The sequence below is a fragment of the Sapajus apella genome, unplaced genomic scaffold (genome assembly GCF_009761245.1).
Source record: "Sapajus apella isolate SASKATOON/1434 unplaced genomic scaffold, GSC_monkey_1.0 scaffold11, whole genome shotgun sequence".
Classification (NCBI taxonomy): Eukaryota; Metazoa; Chordata; class Mammalia; order Primates; family Cebidae; genus Sapajus; species Sapajus apella.
The window spans coordinates 293,903-310,697 of NW_022436951.1; the positions used below are offsets into that span (position 1 = coordinate 293,903).

General features: G+C 41.1%; 1 protein-coding gene across 4 annotated transcripts in view; it reads right to left on the bottom strand.

Moving 5' to 3' along the window:
• The window catches only part of GHR (growth hormone receptor), a 300,742-nt gene that overhangs the window by 39,479 nt on the left and 244,468 nt on the right, over positions 1-16,795 (bottom strand). For all 4 annotated transcript variants that reach the window (XM_032278846.1, XM_032278847.1, XM_032278845.1 and 1 more), the window contains one exon: positions 74-203. In XM_032278846.1, the coding sequence (XP_032134737.1) occupies positions 74-203 (130 nt within the window). The remainder of the gene's footprint in view (positions 1-73; positions 204-16,795) is intronic.

Consider the following 16,795-nt stretch of genomic DNA (forward strand, 5'->3'; position numbering starts at 1 on the left):
ACTACATGTGACTCAGTGTACTTTAGTAGGTACATCCATAGAGAGGAAAATCAGAAAGGCATGAAGGTAGCACCTTCTAGTATAGAACAGCTGTATGGGTCCTGGACTCTTTAAACCATGATGAACTGCATCTGTCCAGTGGCATGAAAAAGTCTCTAGCTCAGGTGAACGGCACTTGGTGAATTTAGGCTTCTTAGAAGAATCTGCAGAATGAAAAGAAAAGGCAAGACATGAAATCAGGTGGGTTATATATGATCCTAATGAGACACATATTTAAAGTGTGTAAAGAAACTACTGGGATGAAGCCAACATTTTCTGTGTCTAGGAGGTAATGTTGATGTCTTCCAGAAAAGTTTTTTCCTGGGTCATAGTTTTAGAGCCTGTTGCTTGCCAGTGTCAGCCCTTGATCCTAGAGACAAACCATTTTGTCTTTTATTTCAAGCATTTCTTAGGGCCTGTTTAAGAAACCAGAGCTAGCAATAAGGATGTGGATATAGGTAGTTCATCTGGAAGATGATTTCTGGAACTAGGAGTGAGGGAATGGGGACAGTGGGAAGGAAAGGGAGAACAACTAATTTGTGTGTGTTACTGAGCTAGTTATTACAGTGGCTAATGGGGTCCAATCCCACTGAGGCTCCTCTGAGAAGCTGTGTAGAATATACACCACCTTTGTTGTGCAGAAAGATGAGAGGTTAGGACATTTACCTGCCACTCCCAATACCCACTGGTTGAAGTGTGCCTCAGCGATGTTCACCCCTGTGCAATTCTAGGCTGTACCTGCACATGAGCTGAGGGTCTTTGCTGAGGCAGGCACCTAAACACTCAGGTACACAGTGGCAAGACGCATAGTGGCAAATGGACACTGTAGATGATTGTGCTGACATCAGGTAGACATGGGGGATGTAGCATGGGAACCATAGCTTTCACTACAGGGCCATTTTTCTTTTCATGATTTTTGATCCCTGTCTTCCCTTGTTCACAGCCTTATGTATTTCCTTCCTTTGAATAACTTGCTTTTAATCAAAAGAATATGGCAGCATGGAGCAGATGTCAGTTCTATGATGAGGTTATAAAAGATTGAGACTTCTTTCTAACTAGCAGACTGACCCTCTTGCTGACTTTGATGAAGTAAGCTGCTGTGTGGTGAGACCCATACAGCACAGAACTAAGGGTGGCCTCTGGCCAACACCCAGCAAGAAGCAGAGGCCCTCAGTATAAAAACGCTTGAGGAACTGAATCTTGCCAACAACCATGTAAATGAGCATGGGAGCCAATCCTTCCCTATCCAGCCTTCAGATGAGACCACAGCTGTAGCTGACACTTTGATTGCAGTCTTATGGGAGAGCCTGAAGCACGGGACAGAGCTGGTGGCTTAACTTGGAAAAAAGGGCAAGAGGTAATTAACTTTACTAAATATTTGAATGCTATTAACATAGAGTAAATGAATCTAATATATCAGAACTTGAAAGCAGTGCCCAAGAATGACATAAGCTAGTTTTCTCAGTAAATGGAATATATCACAGTGAGTGTGAGAAAGTGGGTAACACTTTTTTTGGAGACAAAAAGAACTATATTGTGGCTGGCCGCTTAGTTCCTCCTTAATTACCTCTTGTCCCATCTAGTACCATTGTGCCACTGTGGCTGAAGCATTCCTAAAATCCAACTCCTTAGTGTCATCTTAAGGCTTTCTGAGAGGAACTGCCATAATCTTAAAATGAGCACCTTTTTCACTATGTCTAAAAATCCTATTAGAATCTTACTTTTTTGTTTCACTACGAAGACAAAAAATGACTATCATAGACTCTCAGGTCTTCTCTGATAAGTCAGGAACAGAAAATCATTTCTGAACTAGTAATATTTCTTGCTTTCTTATGATTTTTAAAGGTTAAGCCTAAAGACAGTGTAATTCAACATCTGTTTATAGCACCTCTGAAAGAAATTTTGCAATTAAGGGAGCCTATCTTTGTCCCTAAAAGAATTATTACTAAGGGCAATGAGTTAAGTTGGAATACTCATTTCTGTTAGTGATAATGCTGATGAAATATAAGCATTAATGCTGCTTGGCACTCAAAAATCTAGGCAACAGCTTTGGGATTCATTTTCATTTCTTCTTTGGAGACTTAATTTTAAAAATAAGGATTTTGATTTGTAGTGATATCTTTAGTTATTATTACTATGTCCTATCATATTATGTACTACATCATATTGAACACTTTGCACATATGTTCTCATTTAATACTGACCTCTTTAGAAGGTGGGTCTTATTTCAATGTAGAAATGGGTGAAACTAGAGGGGAGATAAGTGAGTTTCCCACCTTTACAAAGGTAGCAAAGATGGGATTAAAACACAGGTCCATGTGATTTCAAGCTAAGCTCTTTGCACTAGCAAAAAATAGTAGCTATTTTGTTCCCCAATCTCTCTTCCTTCTCAAAAAATTCCCACAAGAGAAATGATGAGCTCACATGTTCCCTTAATCAACACTCAGAAATTAGTAGCCTGGCATGTCCCAAAAGCAACAATTCCCAACTGTAAGTGCACATTGGAATCAAGGGAGAAGTTTAAAAAGTACTGATGCCTTGGTCTGCTCCCAGAGATTTGAATCAACCTGGGATGCAGGCTGAGTACTGTGATTCTTTTAAAGTTCCCCAGGTGCTTGCAAAGCATAGCCCATGTTGAGAACCACTACTGTAGATAAATAAAGTTAGATGTAAGACCGAGAAGGTGGCTTTCCATATTGTTCGATTCCATGATCAATTCTAGCAGAGATGTGTATCAGGAGTGAACATGTGGTGTGAACTCCCAAGAGTCTAGTTCAGGAGGGTTTGGGAAGGATATGATGAATATTGTCACTTTAGAAGAGTACAATGATGTTTTATAATGAATGCTTGAAGAGCTAAGATATTTTAACTACGTGTGCAAAGTAGTATATCCAACTGATACTTTTGCCTAAACTGATAGACTATAAACTGGCAATAAGAATTAATTAATTAAGAAGTTGTGGCCTGGATTATCATGGCAGATAGGAGGCAGGACTAGATTGCAGCTCTGGATAGAGCAGCATGTGGAGGCTTGCATTGTTAATTTAAGTTCTGGATTGACTGTAAGACCAAACCAGCAATCCTGAGAGGACCCACAGACACTCTCAAGAAAGTGGACTGCTCCTGTAGGACCTGGCAGACAACCCAAATACTGTGAGTGCCCCAACTGTGGAAGTGAGAAAGAGACCTTCCTCTGCTGAACACACCCCCCCACTGGAGAAACTGAAGGTGTGTTTGTGGGGGAAGTTTCCGATCTTACCTGAAGCTGAGTCAGTTTAGAGAACTGAGCAAAATACAGAAGTACAAGCAGCAGAAAGGCCCTAGGAGCTCGCTGGGTCTCCAAGAAGCCCACTCTGGTCTGGTACCATGGGGATACATAGAGAAGGTGGCAAGAGAAGCAGGGGGTAAAACTCCACAGGGAGAAGAAAATCTCTAGCTGAACTTTGTAACAATTTGAATGGGGCAGGAAGCCTCCTGGCCAGAACTAGGGGGAGGGCAAAAAGCTAGTGTACATATTCCACAAGTAGGGGAAGAACCAAGCCCTTTCTTTTGCAGCTGGGAGGCAGGTAGCCTGGGGCAAGTTTTCAAACCCATCTTGCCCACTACCTGGAAATAGACTTGGGGCTGTCATGTGAGGCATGGTGGGAGTGAGATCGGCCCTTTGGTTTGCTTGGGAGGTGGGTGAGGACTGTGACTTCTGGCTTTCTCCCACTTCCCTGACAACCTTCATGACTCAGCAGAGGCAGATATAATCCTCTTAGGTATGTAGCTCCAGTGACCTGGGAATCCCACCCCCATTCCCTACAGCAGCCCCAGCAAGACCCACCCAAGGAAAGTCTGAGCTCAACCACACCTAGCCCTGCCCCCACCTGATGGTTCTTCCCTATCTACCTGATAGCTAAAGTCAAAGAGTATATAATCTTGTGAGTTACAAAGCCCCACCCACCACCTGTTCCTCTCCATACTACCACAGCTGATGCTATCTGGAAAGTGCCACCTCTTGGCAGGAGGCCAACCAGCACAAAATGGAGCATTAAACCACCAAAGCTAAAGTCCTTTGCACTCCACCCACCACCATCCCACTGGAACAGGCACTGGTATCCATGGCTGAGAGACCTGTAGATGGTTCACATCACAGGACTCTGTGCAGACAACCCCCAGTACCAGTCCAGAGCTAGGCAGACTCACTGGGTGCCTAGACCCAGAAAAGAGACAACAATCACAGCAGTTCAGCTCACAGGACGCCATATCCATAGGAAAAGGGGAAGAGTACTACATCAAGGGAGCACCCTGTGGGAAAAGAATTTGAACAACAGCATTCAGCCCTAGACCTTCCCTCTGACAGAGCCTACCCAAATGAGAAGGAGCCAGGAAACCAACCCTGGTAGTATCACAAAACAAGGCTCTTTAACATTCCCCCCAAAATCACATTAATCCACTAGCAATAGACTCAAACAAACAAACAAAAAAATCCCTGATTTACCTGAAAAAAAATTCAGGAGGCTAGTTATTAAGCTAATCAGGGAGGCATCAGAGAAAGGTGAGGCCCAATGCAAGGAAATCCAAAAAAACAATATAAGAAGTGAAAGGAGAAATATCCAAAAAAATAGATAGCTAAAAATACCCCACAAAAATTCAGAAAACTTTGTACACACTTAAAGAAATGTGAAATGCTCTGGAAAGTCTCAGTAATAGACTTGAACAAGTAGAAGAAAGAAATTCAGAGATTGAAGACAAGGTCTTCAAATTAATGCAATCCAACAAAGATAAAGAACAAAGAATAAGAAAATATGAACAAGCCTCCAAAAAGTCTTGGACTGTGTTAAACGACCAAACATAAGAATAATTGGTGTTCCTGAGGAAGAAGAGAATTCAAAAGCTTGGAAAACATATTTGGGAAAATAATCGAGGAAAACTTCCCTGGCCTTGCTACAGACCTAGACATCCAAATATAAGAAGCACAAGGAACACCTGAGCAATTCATCGCAAAAAGATCATTGCCTGGGCACGTTGTCATCAAGTTACCAAAAGTTAAGATGAAGACAAGAATATTAAGAGCTGTGAGACAGAACCACGAGATACCTTAAAAAGGAAAACCTGTCAGATTAACAGCAGATTTTGGTTGGGTGCGGTGGCTCACGCCTGTAATTGCAACACTTTGGGAGGCCGAGACGGGTGGGTCATGAGGTCAAGAGATCGAGACCATCCCAGTCAACATGGTGAAACCCCATCTCTACTAAAAATACAAAAATTAGCAAGCACCTGTAGTCCCAGCTACTTGGGAGGCTGAGGCAGGAGAACTGCTTGAACCAGGGAGGTGGAGGTTGTGCTGAGCTGAGATCATACCATTGCACTCCAGCCTGGGCAGCAAGAGTGAAACTCCATTTCCCAAAAAAAAAAAAAAAAAAAAGAAAAAGAAAATTAACAGCACATTTCTCAGCAGAAACACTACAAGTTAGAAGGGACTGGGGCCCTATCTTCAGCCTCCTCAAACAAAACAATTATCAGCCAAGAATTTTGTATCCAGTGAAACTGAGCATCATATATGAAGGAAAGATACAGTTGTTTTCAGACAAACAAATGCTGAGAGAATTTGCCATTACCAAGCCATCATTACAAGAAATGCTAAAAGGAGCCTAAATCTGGAAAGAAATCCTGGAAACACATCAAAACAGAACCTCTTTAATGCATAAATCACACAGGACCTATAAAACAAAAATACAAGTTAAAAACAAACAACAACAACAACAACAACAAAAAACAAAGTACACAGGCAGCAAAGAGCATGATGAATGTAAAAGTACCTCACATTTCAATACTAACATTGAATGTAAATGGCCTAAATGCTCCACTTAAAAGATACAGAGCAGCTGAATGGATTAAAAACTCACCAACGAACTATCTGCTGTCTTCAGGAGACTCATCTAACACACAAGGACTCACATAAACTTAAAGTAAAGGGGTGGAAAGGCATTTCATACAAATGGAAACCAAAAGTAAGCAGGGGTATTCTTATATCAGACAAACTTTAAAGCAACAGCAGTAAAAAGAGAAAAAGAGGGACATTATGTGATGGTAAAAGGTCTTGTCCAACAGGAAAATATCATAATTTTAAACATATATGCACCTAATGCTGGAGCACCCAAAGTTATAAAACAATTACTAATAGACTTAAGAAATGAGATAAGCAGCAACATAGTAATAGTGGGGGACTTCAATACTTCACTGTCAGCACTAGGCAGGTCATCAAGACAGAAAGTCAATGAAAAAAAATCAGTGCATTTAAACTATGTCCTGGAACAAATGAACTTAACAGATATATATGAAACATTTCATCCAACAACCATAGAATATACTTTCTATTCAACAGCACATGAAACTTTCTCCAAGATAGACCATGTGATAGGCCATAAAACAAGCATCAACAAATTTAAGAAAATTGAAGTTATATCAAGCACTCTCTTAGACCACGGCGGCATAAAACTGGAAATCAACTCTAAAAGGGACCTTCAAAACCAGGCAAATACATGGAAATTGAATAACTTGTTCCCGAATAAGCATTGGTCAAAAAAAGGAACTCAAGATGGAATTTAAAAGATTCTTCAGTCTCAATGACAATAATGACACATCCTACCAAAACCTCTGGGATACAGCAAAGGTGGTACTAAGAGGAAAATTCATAGCTGGAAATGCCTACATCAAAAAGACTGAAAGCACAAATTGACATTCTAAGGATACACCTTAAGGAACTAAAGAAACAAGAACAATCCAAACCCAAACCCAGCAGAAGAAAAGAAATAACAAAGATCAGAACAGAACTAAAGGAAATTGAAACAAAAAAATACAAAAGATAATGAAACAAAAACTGATTCATTGAAAAGATGAATAAAATTGATAGAACATTAGTAAGATTAACCAAGAAAAGAAGAGAGGAAATCCAAACAACCTCACTAAGAAATGGAACAGAAGATATTACAACTGACATGCTGAAATACAAAAGATTATTCAAGGCTATTAGGAATGTCTTTATGCACATAAATGAGAAAGCCTAGAAGAGATGGATAAATTTTTGGAAAAATACAACCCTCCTACCTTAAATCACCACTCCTCTTTGACATAATACTGGTAGTCCTAGCCAGAGCAATCAGACAAGAGAAAGAAATAAAGGGCATTCAAATTGGTAAACAGGAAGTCAAACTGTCACTGTTTGCTGCTGATATGATCGTTTACCTTGAAAACCCTAAAGACTCCTCCAGAAAGCCCTTAGAACTGATAAAAATAATATTCAGCAAAGTTTCTGGATACAAGATTAATGTACACAAATCAGTGGCTCTTCTATACACCTACAGTGACTACATAGACAATCAAATCAAGAACTCAATCTGTTTTACAATTGCTGCAACAAACAAATAAACCAACAAACAAAACTTAGGAATATACCTAACAAAAGAGTCGAAAGACCTTGACAAGGAAAACTACAAAATACTACTGAAATAAATCATAGATGACACAAACAAATGGAAACACATCCCATGCTCATAGATGGGTAGAATCAATATTGTAAAAATGACCATACTGCCAAAAGCAATCTACGAATTCAATGCAACCCGTTCAAAATACCACCATCATTCTTTAAAGAATTAGAAAAAAAAATTCTAAAATTCATATGGAACTAAAAAGGGCCCACATAGCCAAAGCAAGACTAAGCAAAAAGAACAAATCTAGAGGAATCACACTACCTGATTTCAAACTATAGTATAAGGCCATACTCACCAAAACAGCATGGCACTGGTATAAAAATGGGCACATAGATGACCAATGAAACAGAATAGAGAACCTGGAAATAAATCCAAATACATACAGCCAACTGATCTTCAACAAAGCAAACAAAAACATAAAGTGGCAAAAGGACACCCTTCTCAACAAATGGTGCTGGAATAATTGGCTAGCCACATGTAAGAGAATTAAACTGGATCCTCATCTCACCGTATACAATAATCAACTCAAGATGGATAAAGAACTTAAACCTAAGACTAAGACTTGAAACTATAAAAATTCTATAAGGCAACATTGAAAAAACCCTTTTAGACATTGGCGTAGGCAAGGATTTCTTTACCAAGAACCCAAAAGCAAATGCAAGAAAAACAAAGATAAATAGCAGGAACCTAATTAAACTAAAGAACTTTCTATGGCAAAAGGAACAGTCAGCAGAATAAACAAACAACCCACAGAATGGGAGAAAATCTTCACAATCTATACATCTGACAAAAAACTAATATTTGGAATCTACAACAAAAACAAATCAGGGGGAAAAAAAAAACCCAAACAACCCCTTTAAAAAGTGGACTAAAGACATGAATAGACAAGTCTCAAAAGAAAATATACAAATGGCCAAAAACACATGAAAAAATGCTCAACATCACTAATGATCAGGGAAATGCAAATCAAAACCACAATGCGACACCACCTTACTCCTGCAAGAATGGCCATAATCAAAAAATCAGACAGTAGATCAACATCTGCATGGCATGCATACAGTGATCAGAGAACACTTCTACATTGCTGGTGGGAATGTAAACTCGTACAGCCCCTATGGAAACAGTGTGGAAATTCCTAAAAGAACTACAAGTAGAACTACCATTTGATCCAGCAATCACACTACTGGGTATCTACCCAGAGGAAAAGAAGTTATTATTCAAAAAGATACTTGCACATGCATGTTTATAGCAGCGCAATTCACAACCGCAAAACTGTGGAACCAACCCAAATGCCCATCAACTGAGTGGATAAAGAAACTGTGATATATTTATATGTACAATGCAATACTACTCAGCCATAAAAAGGAATGAATTAATGGCATTTGCAGTGACCTGGATGAGATTGGAGACTATTATTCTTTTTTTTTTTTTTTTCCCATTTATTTATTTTATTGCATTTTAGGTTTTGGGGTACATGTGAAGAACATGCAAAATTGTTGCATAGGAACACACATGGCAGTGTGATTTGCTGCCTTCCTCCCCATCACCTACATCTGGCATTTCTCCCCTTGCTATCTCTCCCCAGCTTCCCACCCCCACCCTCCCTCCCCTATTTCCCCCCAACTGACCCCAGTGTGTAGTGCTCCCCTCCCTGTGTCCATGTGTTCTCATTGTTCAACACCCGCCTATGAGTGAGAACATGCGGTGTTTGATCTTCTGCTCTCCTGTCAGTTTGCTGAGAATGATGGTTTCCAGGTTCATCCATGTCCCTACAAAGGACCCTAACTCATCGTTTTTGATGGCTGCATAACATTCCATGGTGCATATGTGCCACATTTTCCCTATCCAGTCTATCGTCGATGGGCATTTGGGTTGGTTCCAGGTCTTTGCTATTGTAAACAGTGCTGCAATGAACATTCGTGTGCACGTGTCCTTATAGTAGAACGATTTGTAATCCTTTGGATATATACCCAGCAATGGGATTGCTGGGTCAAATGGAATTTCTATTTCTATGTCCTTGAGGAATCTCCACACTGTCTTCCACAATGGTTGAACTAATTTACACTCCCACCAACAGTGTAAAAGCGTTCCTATTTCTCCACATCCTCTCCAGCATCTGTTGTCTCCAGATTTTTTAATGATCGCCATTCTAACTGGCGTGAGATGGTATCTCAATGTAGTTTTGATTTGCATTTCTCTGATGACCAGTGATGATGAGCATTTTTTCATATGTTTGTTGGCCTCACGTATGTCTTCTTTTGTAAAGTGTCTGTTCATATCCTTTGCCCACTTTTGAATGGGCTTGTTAGTTTTTTTCTTGTAAATCTGTTTTAGTTCTTTGTAAATTTTGGATATCAGCCCTTTTTCAGATGGGTAAACTGCAAAAATTTTTTCCCAATCTGTTGGTTGCCGATTCACTCTAATGATTGTTTCTTTTGCTGTGCAGAAGCTGTGGAGTTTGATTAGGTCCCATTTGTCTATTTTGGCTTTTGTTGTCAATGCTTTTGGTGTTTTGGTCATGAAGTCCTTGCCTACACCTACGTCCTGAATGGTTTTACCTAGATTTTCTTCTAGGGTTTTTATGGTGTTAGGTCTTATGTTTAAGTCTTTAATCCATCTGGAGTTAATTTTAGTGTAAGGTGTCAGGAAGGGGTCCAGTTTCTGCTTTCTGCACATGGCTAGCCAGCTTTCCCAACACCATTTATTGAACAGGGAATCCTTTCCCCATTGCTTGTTTTTGACTGGTTTGTCAAAGATCAGATGGTTGTAGATATGTTGTGTTGCCTCCGAGACCTCTGTTCTGTTCCATTGGTCTATATCTCTGTTTTGGTACCAGTACCATGCTGTTTTGATTACTGTAGCCTTGTAGTATAGTTTGAAGTCTGGTAGTGTGATGCCCCCTGCTTTGTTCTTTTTGCTTAGAATTGACTTGGCTATGCGGGCTCTCTTTTGGTTCCATATGAAGTTTAAGGTGGTTTTTTCCAGTTCTGCGAAGAAGGTCATTGGTAGCTTGATGGGGATAGCATTGAATCTGTAAATTACTTTGGGCAGTATGGCCATTTTCATGATATTGATTCTTCCTAACCATGAACATGGAATGTTTCTCCATCTGTTTGTGTCCTCTCTTATTTCGTTTAGCAGTGGCTTGTAGTTCTCCTTGAAGAGGTCCTTTACATTCCTTGTTAGTTGTATTCCTAGGTATTTTATTCTCTTTGTGGCAATTGTGAATGGAAGTTTGTTCTTGATTTGGCTCTCTTTAAGTCTGTTATTGGTGTATAGGAATGCATGTGATTTTTGCACATTGATTTTGTATCCTGAGACTTTGCTGAACTTGCTTATGAGTTTCAGGAGGTTTGGGGCTGAGACGATGGGGTCTTCTAGATATACAATCATGTCGTCTGCAAATAGAGACAATTTGACTTCCTCCTTTCCTATTTGAATACCCTTTATTTCTTTTTCTTGCCTGATTGCTCTGGCTAGAACTTCTAATACTATATTGAATAGCAGTGGTGAGAGCGGGCATCCTTGCCTGGTGCCACATTTCAAGGGAAATGCTTCCAGTTTTTGCCCATTCAGTATGATATTGGCTGTTGGTTTGTCATAAATAGCTTTTATTATTTTGAGATATGTTCCATCGATACCTAGCTTATTGAGGGTTTTTAGCATAAAGGGCTGTTGAATTTTGTCAAAGGCCTTCTCTGCATCAATTGAGATAATCATGTGGTTTTTGTCTTTGGTTCTGTTTATGTGGTGAATTACGTTTATAGACTTGCGTATGTTGAACCATCCTTGCATCCCCGGGATGAAGCCTACTTGATCATGGTGGATAAGCTTTTTGATGTGCTGTTCAATCGGCTTGTCAGTATTTTATTGAAGATTTTTGCATCTATGTTCATCATGGATATTGGCCTGAAGTTTTCTTTTCTTGTTGAGTCTCTGCCGGGTTTTGGAATCAGGATGATGTTAGTGTCATAAAATGATTTGGGAAGAATTCCCTCTTTTTGTATTGTTTGGAATAGTTTCAGAAGAAATGGTACCAGCTCCTCTTTGTATGTCTGGTAGAATTCAGCTGTGAACCCATCTGGACCTGGGCTTTTTTTGGGTGGTAAGCTCTTAATTGCTGCCTCAACTTCAGACCTTGTTATGGGTCTGTTTAGGGTTTCGGCTTCTTCCTGGTTTAGGCTTGGCAGGAGGCAAGTGTCCAGGAATTTATCCATTTCTTCCAGGTTTATTAGTTTGTGTGCGTAGAGTTGTTTGTAATAATCTCTGATGATGGTTTGAATTTCTGTGGAATCTGTGGTGATATCCCCTTGATCGTTTTTTATTGCATCAATTTGGTTATTCTCTCTTTTCTTTTTTATTAATCTGGCTAGTGGTCTGTCTATTTTGTTGATCTTTTCAAAAAACCAGCTCCTGGATTTATTGATTTTTTGAAGGGTTTTTTGTGTCTCTATCTTCTTCAGTTCTGCTCTGATCTTAGCTATTTCTTGTCTTCTGCTAGACTTTGAGTTTTTTTGATCTTGCTCCTCTAGCTCTTTCAGTTTTGATGATAGGGTGTCAATTTTTGATCTCTCTTTGCTTCTCATGTGGGCACTTATTGCTATATATTTTCCTCTAGAGACTGCTTTAAATGTGTCCCAGAGATTCTGGTATGTTGTGTCTTCATTCTCGTTGGTTTCGAAGAACATCTTTACTTCTGCCTTCATTTCATTGTTTATCCAGTCAACATTCAAGAGCAAGTTGTTCAGTTTCCATGAAGCTGTGCGGTTCTGAGTTAGTTTTCGAATTCTGAGTTCTAACTTGATTGCACTGTGGTCTGAGAGACTGTTTGTTACGATTTCTGTTCTTTTGCATTTGCTGAGGAGTGATTTACTCCCAATTATGTGGTCAATTTTAGAGTAGGTGTGATGTGGTGCTGAGAAGAATGCATATTCTGTGGATTTGGGGTGGAGAGTTCTCTAAATGTCTATTAGGTTTGCTTGGGCCAGGTCTGAGTTCAAGTCCTGGATATCCTTGTTAATTTTCTGTCTGGTTGATCTGTCTAATGTTGACAATGGGGTGTTAAAGTCTCCCACTATTATTGTGTGGGAGTCTAAGTCTCTTTGTAAGTCATTAAGAACTTGCCTTATGTATCTGGGTGCTCCTGTATTGGGTGCGTATATATTTAGGATCGTTAGCTATTCTTGTTGCATTGATCCTTTTACCATTATGTAATGTCCCTCTTTGTCTCTTATGATCTTTGTTGCTTTAAAGTCTAATTTATCAGAAATGAGAATTGCAACTCCTGCTTTTTTTTGCTCTCCATTTGCTTGGTAAATCTTCCTCCATCCCTTTATTTTGAGCCTTTGTGTATCCTTGCATGTGAGATGGGTTTCCTGGATACAGCACACCGATGGGTTTTGTCTTTTTATCCAATTTGCCAGCCTGTGTCTTTTGATTGGGGCATTTAGTCCATTTACATTTAGGGTTAATATTGTTATGTGTGAATTTGATACTGCCATTTTGGTGCTAGCTGGCTGTTTTGCCCTTTAGTTGAGCTGGTACTTGTTGTTCCTTTATATGTGTAGAGCCTCTTTCAGGAGCTCTTGTAGAGCTGGCCTGGTGGTGACGAAATCTCTGAGTACTTGCATGTTCCCAAAGGATTTTATTTTTCCTTCACTTATGAAGCTTAGTTTGGCTCGATAGGAGATTCTGGGTTGAAAGTTCTTTTCTTTAAGGATGTTGAATATTGGCCCCCATTCTCTTCTGGCTTGTAGGGTTTCTGCTGAGAGATCTGCTGTGAGTCTGATGGGCTTCCCTTTATGGGTAACCCGACCTTTCTCTCTGGCTGCCCTTAGTATTTTCTCCTTCATTTCGACCCTGGTGAATCTGACGATTATGTGCCTTGGGGTTGCTCTTCTTGACGAATATCTTTGTGGTGTTCTCTGTATTTCCTGGACTTGAATGTTTGCCTGCCTTGCTAGGTTGGGGAAGTTTTCCTGGATAATATCCTGAAGAGTATTTTCCAGCTTGGATTCATTCTCTTCGTCACATTCGGGCATGCCTATCAAACGTAGATTAGGTCTTTTCACACAGTCCCACATTTCTTGGAGACTTTGTTAATTCCTTTTTACCCTTTTTTCTCCAGTCTTGCCTTCCCATTTTATTTTGTTGAGTTGATCTTCGACCTCTGATATCCTTTCTTCTGCTTGGTCAATTCGGCTGTTGATACTTGTGCATGCTTCACGAAGTTCTCGTGTTGCGTTTTTCAGCTCCATCAATTCACTTATATTCCTTTCTATTTTGTCCATTCTTGTTAGCATTTCGTCAAATCTTTTTTCAAGGTTCTTAGTTTCTTGGCATTTGGTTAGAACATGTTAAGTTCACAGAAGTTTCTTACTACCCACCTTCTGAAGTCTGATTCTGTTATTTCATCACACTCGTTCTCCCTCCAACTTTGTTCCCTTGCTGGTGAGGAGTTGTGATCCCTTTTAGGAGGAGAGGTGTTCTGGTTTCGGGTGTTTTCATCCTTTTTGTGCTGGTTTCTTCCCATCTTTAAGGATTTATCCACCTGTCGACTTTGTGGTTGTTGGCTTTCAGATTGGGTCTCAAATCTTTCAGATTGACGGTCTGTTTGTTGATGATGAGGTTATTTCTGTTTCTTGGTTTCCTTCTGACAGTCTGGCCCCTCTGCCGTAGGTCTACTGAGGTTCACTCCAGGCCCTGCTTGCCTGGGGTTCACCTGCAGCAGCTGCTGAACAGTAAGGGTTGTTACCAGTTTTCTTCTTCTGCTATCTTTGTCCCAGAAGGATACCCGCCTAGTGTCAATCTGATCTCTCTTTTATGAGGTGTCTTTTTGGATATATAGGGGTCAGGGAGCTGCTTGAGGAGACGGTCTCTTCTTTATAGGAGCTCAAACGGTGAGCTGTGAGCTCTATCGTTCATTCAGAGCTGCTGGGCAGGTACTTTTAGGTCTGCTGTAGCAGTACTCATAAACTGCTTTTTGTTCCCAGGTGCTCTGTCCCAGGGATTTAGGGCTTTATTTATGAGTTTCCGTTATGCTGCCACCTTCTTTTTTTTTTTTTCTCCTTCAGACCTGCCCAGCCCAGCAAGGAGGCAGCCTAGTCACTGTCGGCCTATAGGAGCTTTGCTGAGCTGCTGTGGGCTCCGCCCAGCTGCCGAGTGAACTTCCCTGCAGTCCTGTTTATATGGGTGTAGTGAGAACTGCTTTGGGGATGGTGGCCCGCCTCTGTTGGGGCGGAGTCTCTGCTGTGGCGGGTTGCCTTGGCAACGGCGGGCTGCCTCAGCAATGGCGGGCTGCCTTGGTAATGGCGGACGCCCCTCCCCCACAGAGCTGGACCGTCCCGGGTTCAGCTGCACTTGCTGTGAAACTCTCAATCCAGAGAGTTTCTGGTTGCTGTTCGTTTGTGGGGGTGGGGCCAGCCGAGCCTGATCCCCTGGCTCCCTGCCTCAGAGCCTTTTTTAAATTGGTGTTCCAGTTGCCTGCTGAAGAGGCGCCAGGGTCTGTTTGTTTTCCCCTGCGGCCACTCACTGCGCTGGCTTAAACAGCGGCACTGAGGTTTGTGGCGCTTTTTTTTGTTTTTTCCCCTGGAATCTACTGTCCTGGTTCTCTGCTCAGTCCCCTTTTTGAGCCGGCGTACGGGCGACTTCCCATGGCTCCAATCGCCAGCCAAAAGGGCCCCCGGACTGGGGTATTTTGTATGGAGAAGCGCGGCTCCGGGGCGCCGACAAAGCAGCCGCGCGGGGCAAAGCGGCGGCGCTGGCCGGCACAGCCGCGCTGGCCGAAACAGCCGCGCTGGCGACCGTGGAGCTCCTCTGCTGGGGAATTTCCTAGTCTGTGGGCAATAAAAACGCGGTGTCCACTCACCCTCTGCGCTTTCACTGGGAGCTGCAATCCTGAGCTGTTCCTAAACGGCCATCTTGGATCCGGTCCGGAGACTATTATTCTAAATGAAGTAACTCAGGAATGGAAAAGCAAACATTGTATGTTCTCACTGATATGTGGGAGCTAAGCTATGAGGACACAAAGGCATAAGAATGATACAATAGATTTTGGGGACTTGGCGAGAAGGGTGGGAGGGTGGCAAGGGATAAAAGACTATAAATATGGTGCAGTGTATACTGCTCGGGTGATGGGTACACCAAACCCTCACAAATCACTGCTAAAGAACTTACTCATGTAACCAAATACCACCTGTATCCCAATAACTTATGGGAAAAATAGTTGTTATGCTGGTACTGCTCCTGAAATTGTGGTTTAGAAAGCTTGAAAATAATTTTACTAAATTCAAGTTTTTAAAACTAGATGAAACTTGATATTAAGTCTAAACCTACATTCGACAGTGTTAGACGGAGCTTGGAGGCATTGCTGACTGCCACATATCATCTTAACATGACTGTGATTGTTTTGCTGTTCAGATGAGCTAAGCAGGTTAATGTTGGCTTCCTCCTTCACCATCTAGTAGCTTTCCCATTGAAGGAAAATTATCTTCTCAGGTAGTATATAGAGGTAGGATCTCAAGCAGCTCTTATATACAGAAATATTAATTTGCTTTATTCTCTGTTCTCTCACTGGAGATTTTTTTTTTTTTTTTTGTGCACAACTCAGAACAAAGCAGAAATAACAACCAAATACAATCACATACAATTTCCCATAGTTGGCTTGGGGTTTGGGACTAAGAAAGGAGGAAGAGGAGCAACTGAAGAGTGAGGGAAAATTTGGAAGGAGAGGAGTCTTTGAAAATAAAGGACAGTCTTCTTCAGAGAGCTCCAGGTAGGGGAGCGAAAGGCACTCAGAAGCTATCTGTCCTTAAACGGAGGACCTCCACTGCACCATGTCCTGTGGACCAGGCACTGTCCACAGTCTCTGACACTTTATCTTATTCTTGAACAGAGGGTAGGGGACTTAGCTATTTTTCATGGTATGGGGGCTTGAAGAGAAAACCGTGCCCTCTGACCAAAGTGTAACTAAATATTACCAGTTGACAATTTCGTTTCAAGTAGAGGTGGCAGTAGACAAACATAGAAAAGGAAGAAAACAAAACAAAATAGTTGTTAGCATGATTAAGAAAATCCAGAGCTTTGAGAGGCCAAGTCATATCACTTGAGGCTGTGAGTTTGAGATCAGACTGGGCAACAAAGCAAGACCCCCATTTCTAGAAAAATTTTAAAAATTAGTGGGTGTAGTGGTATGTGCCTGTAGTCCTAGCTACTCAGGAGGCTGAGGCAGGAGAACTGCTCGAACCCAGGAGTTTGAAGTAAAAGTAAGCTGTGATCAC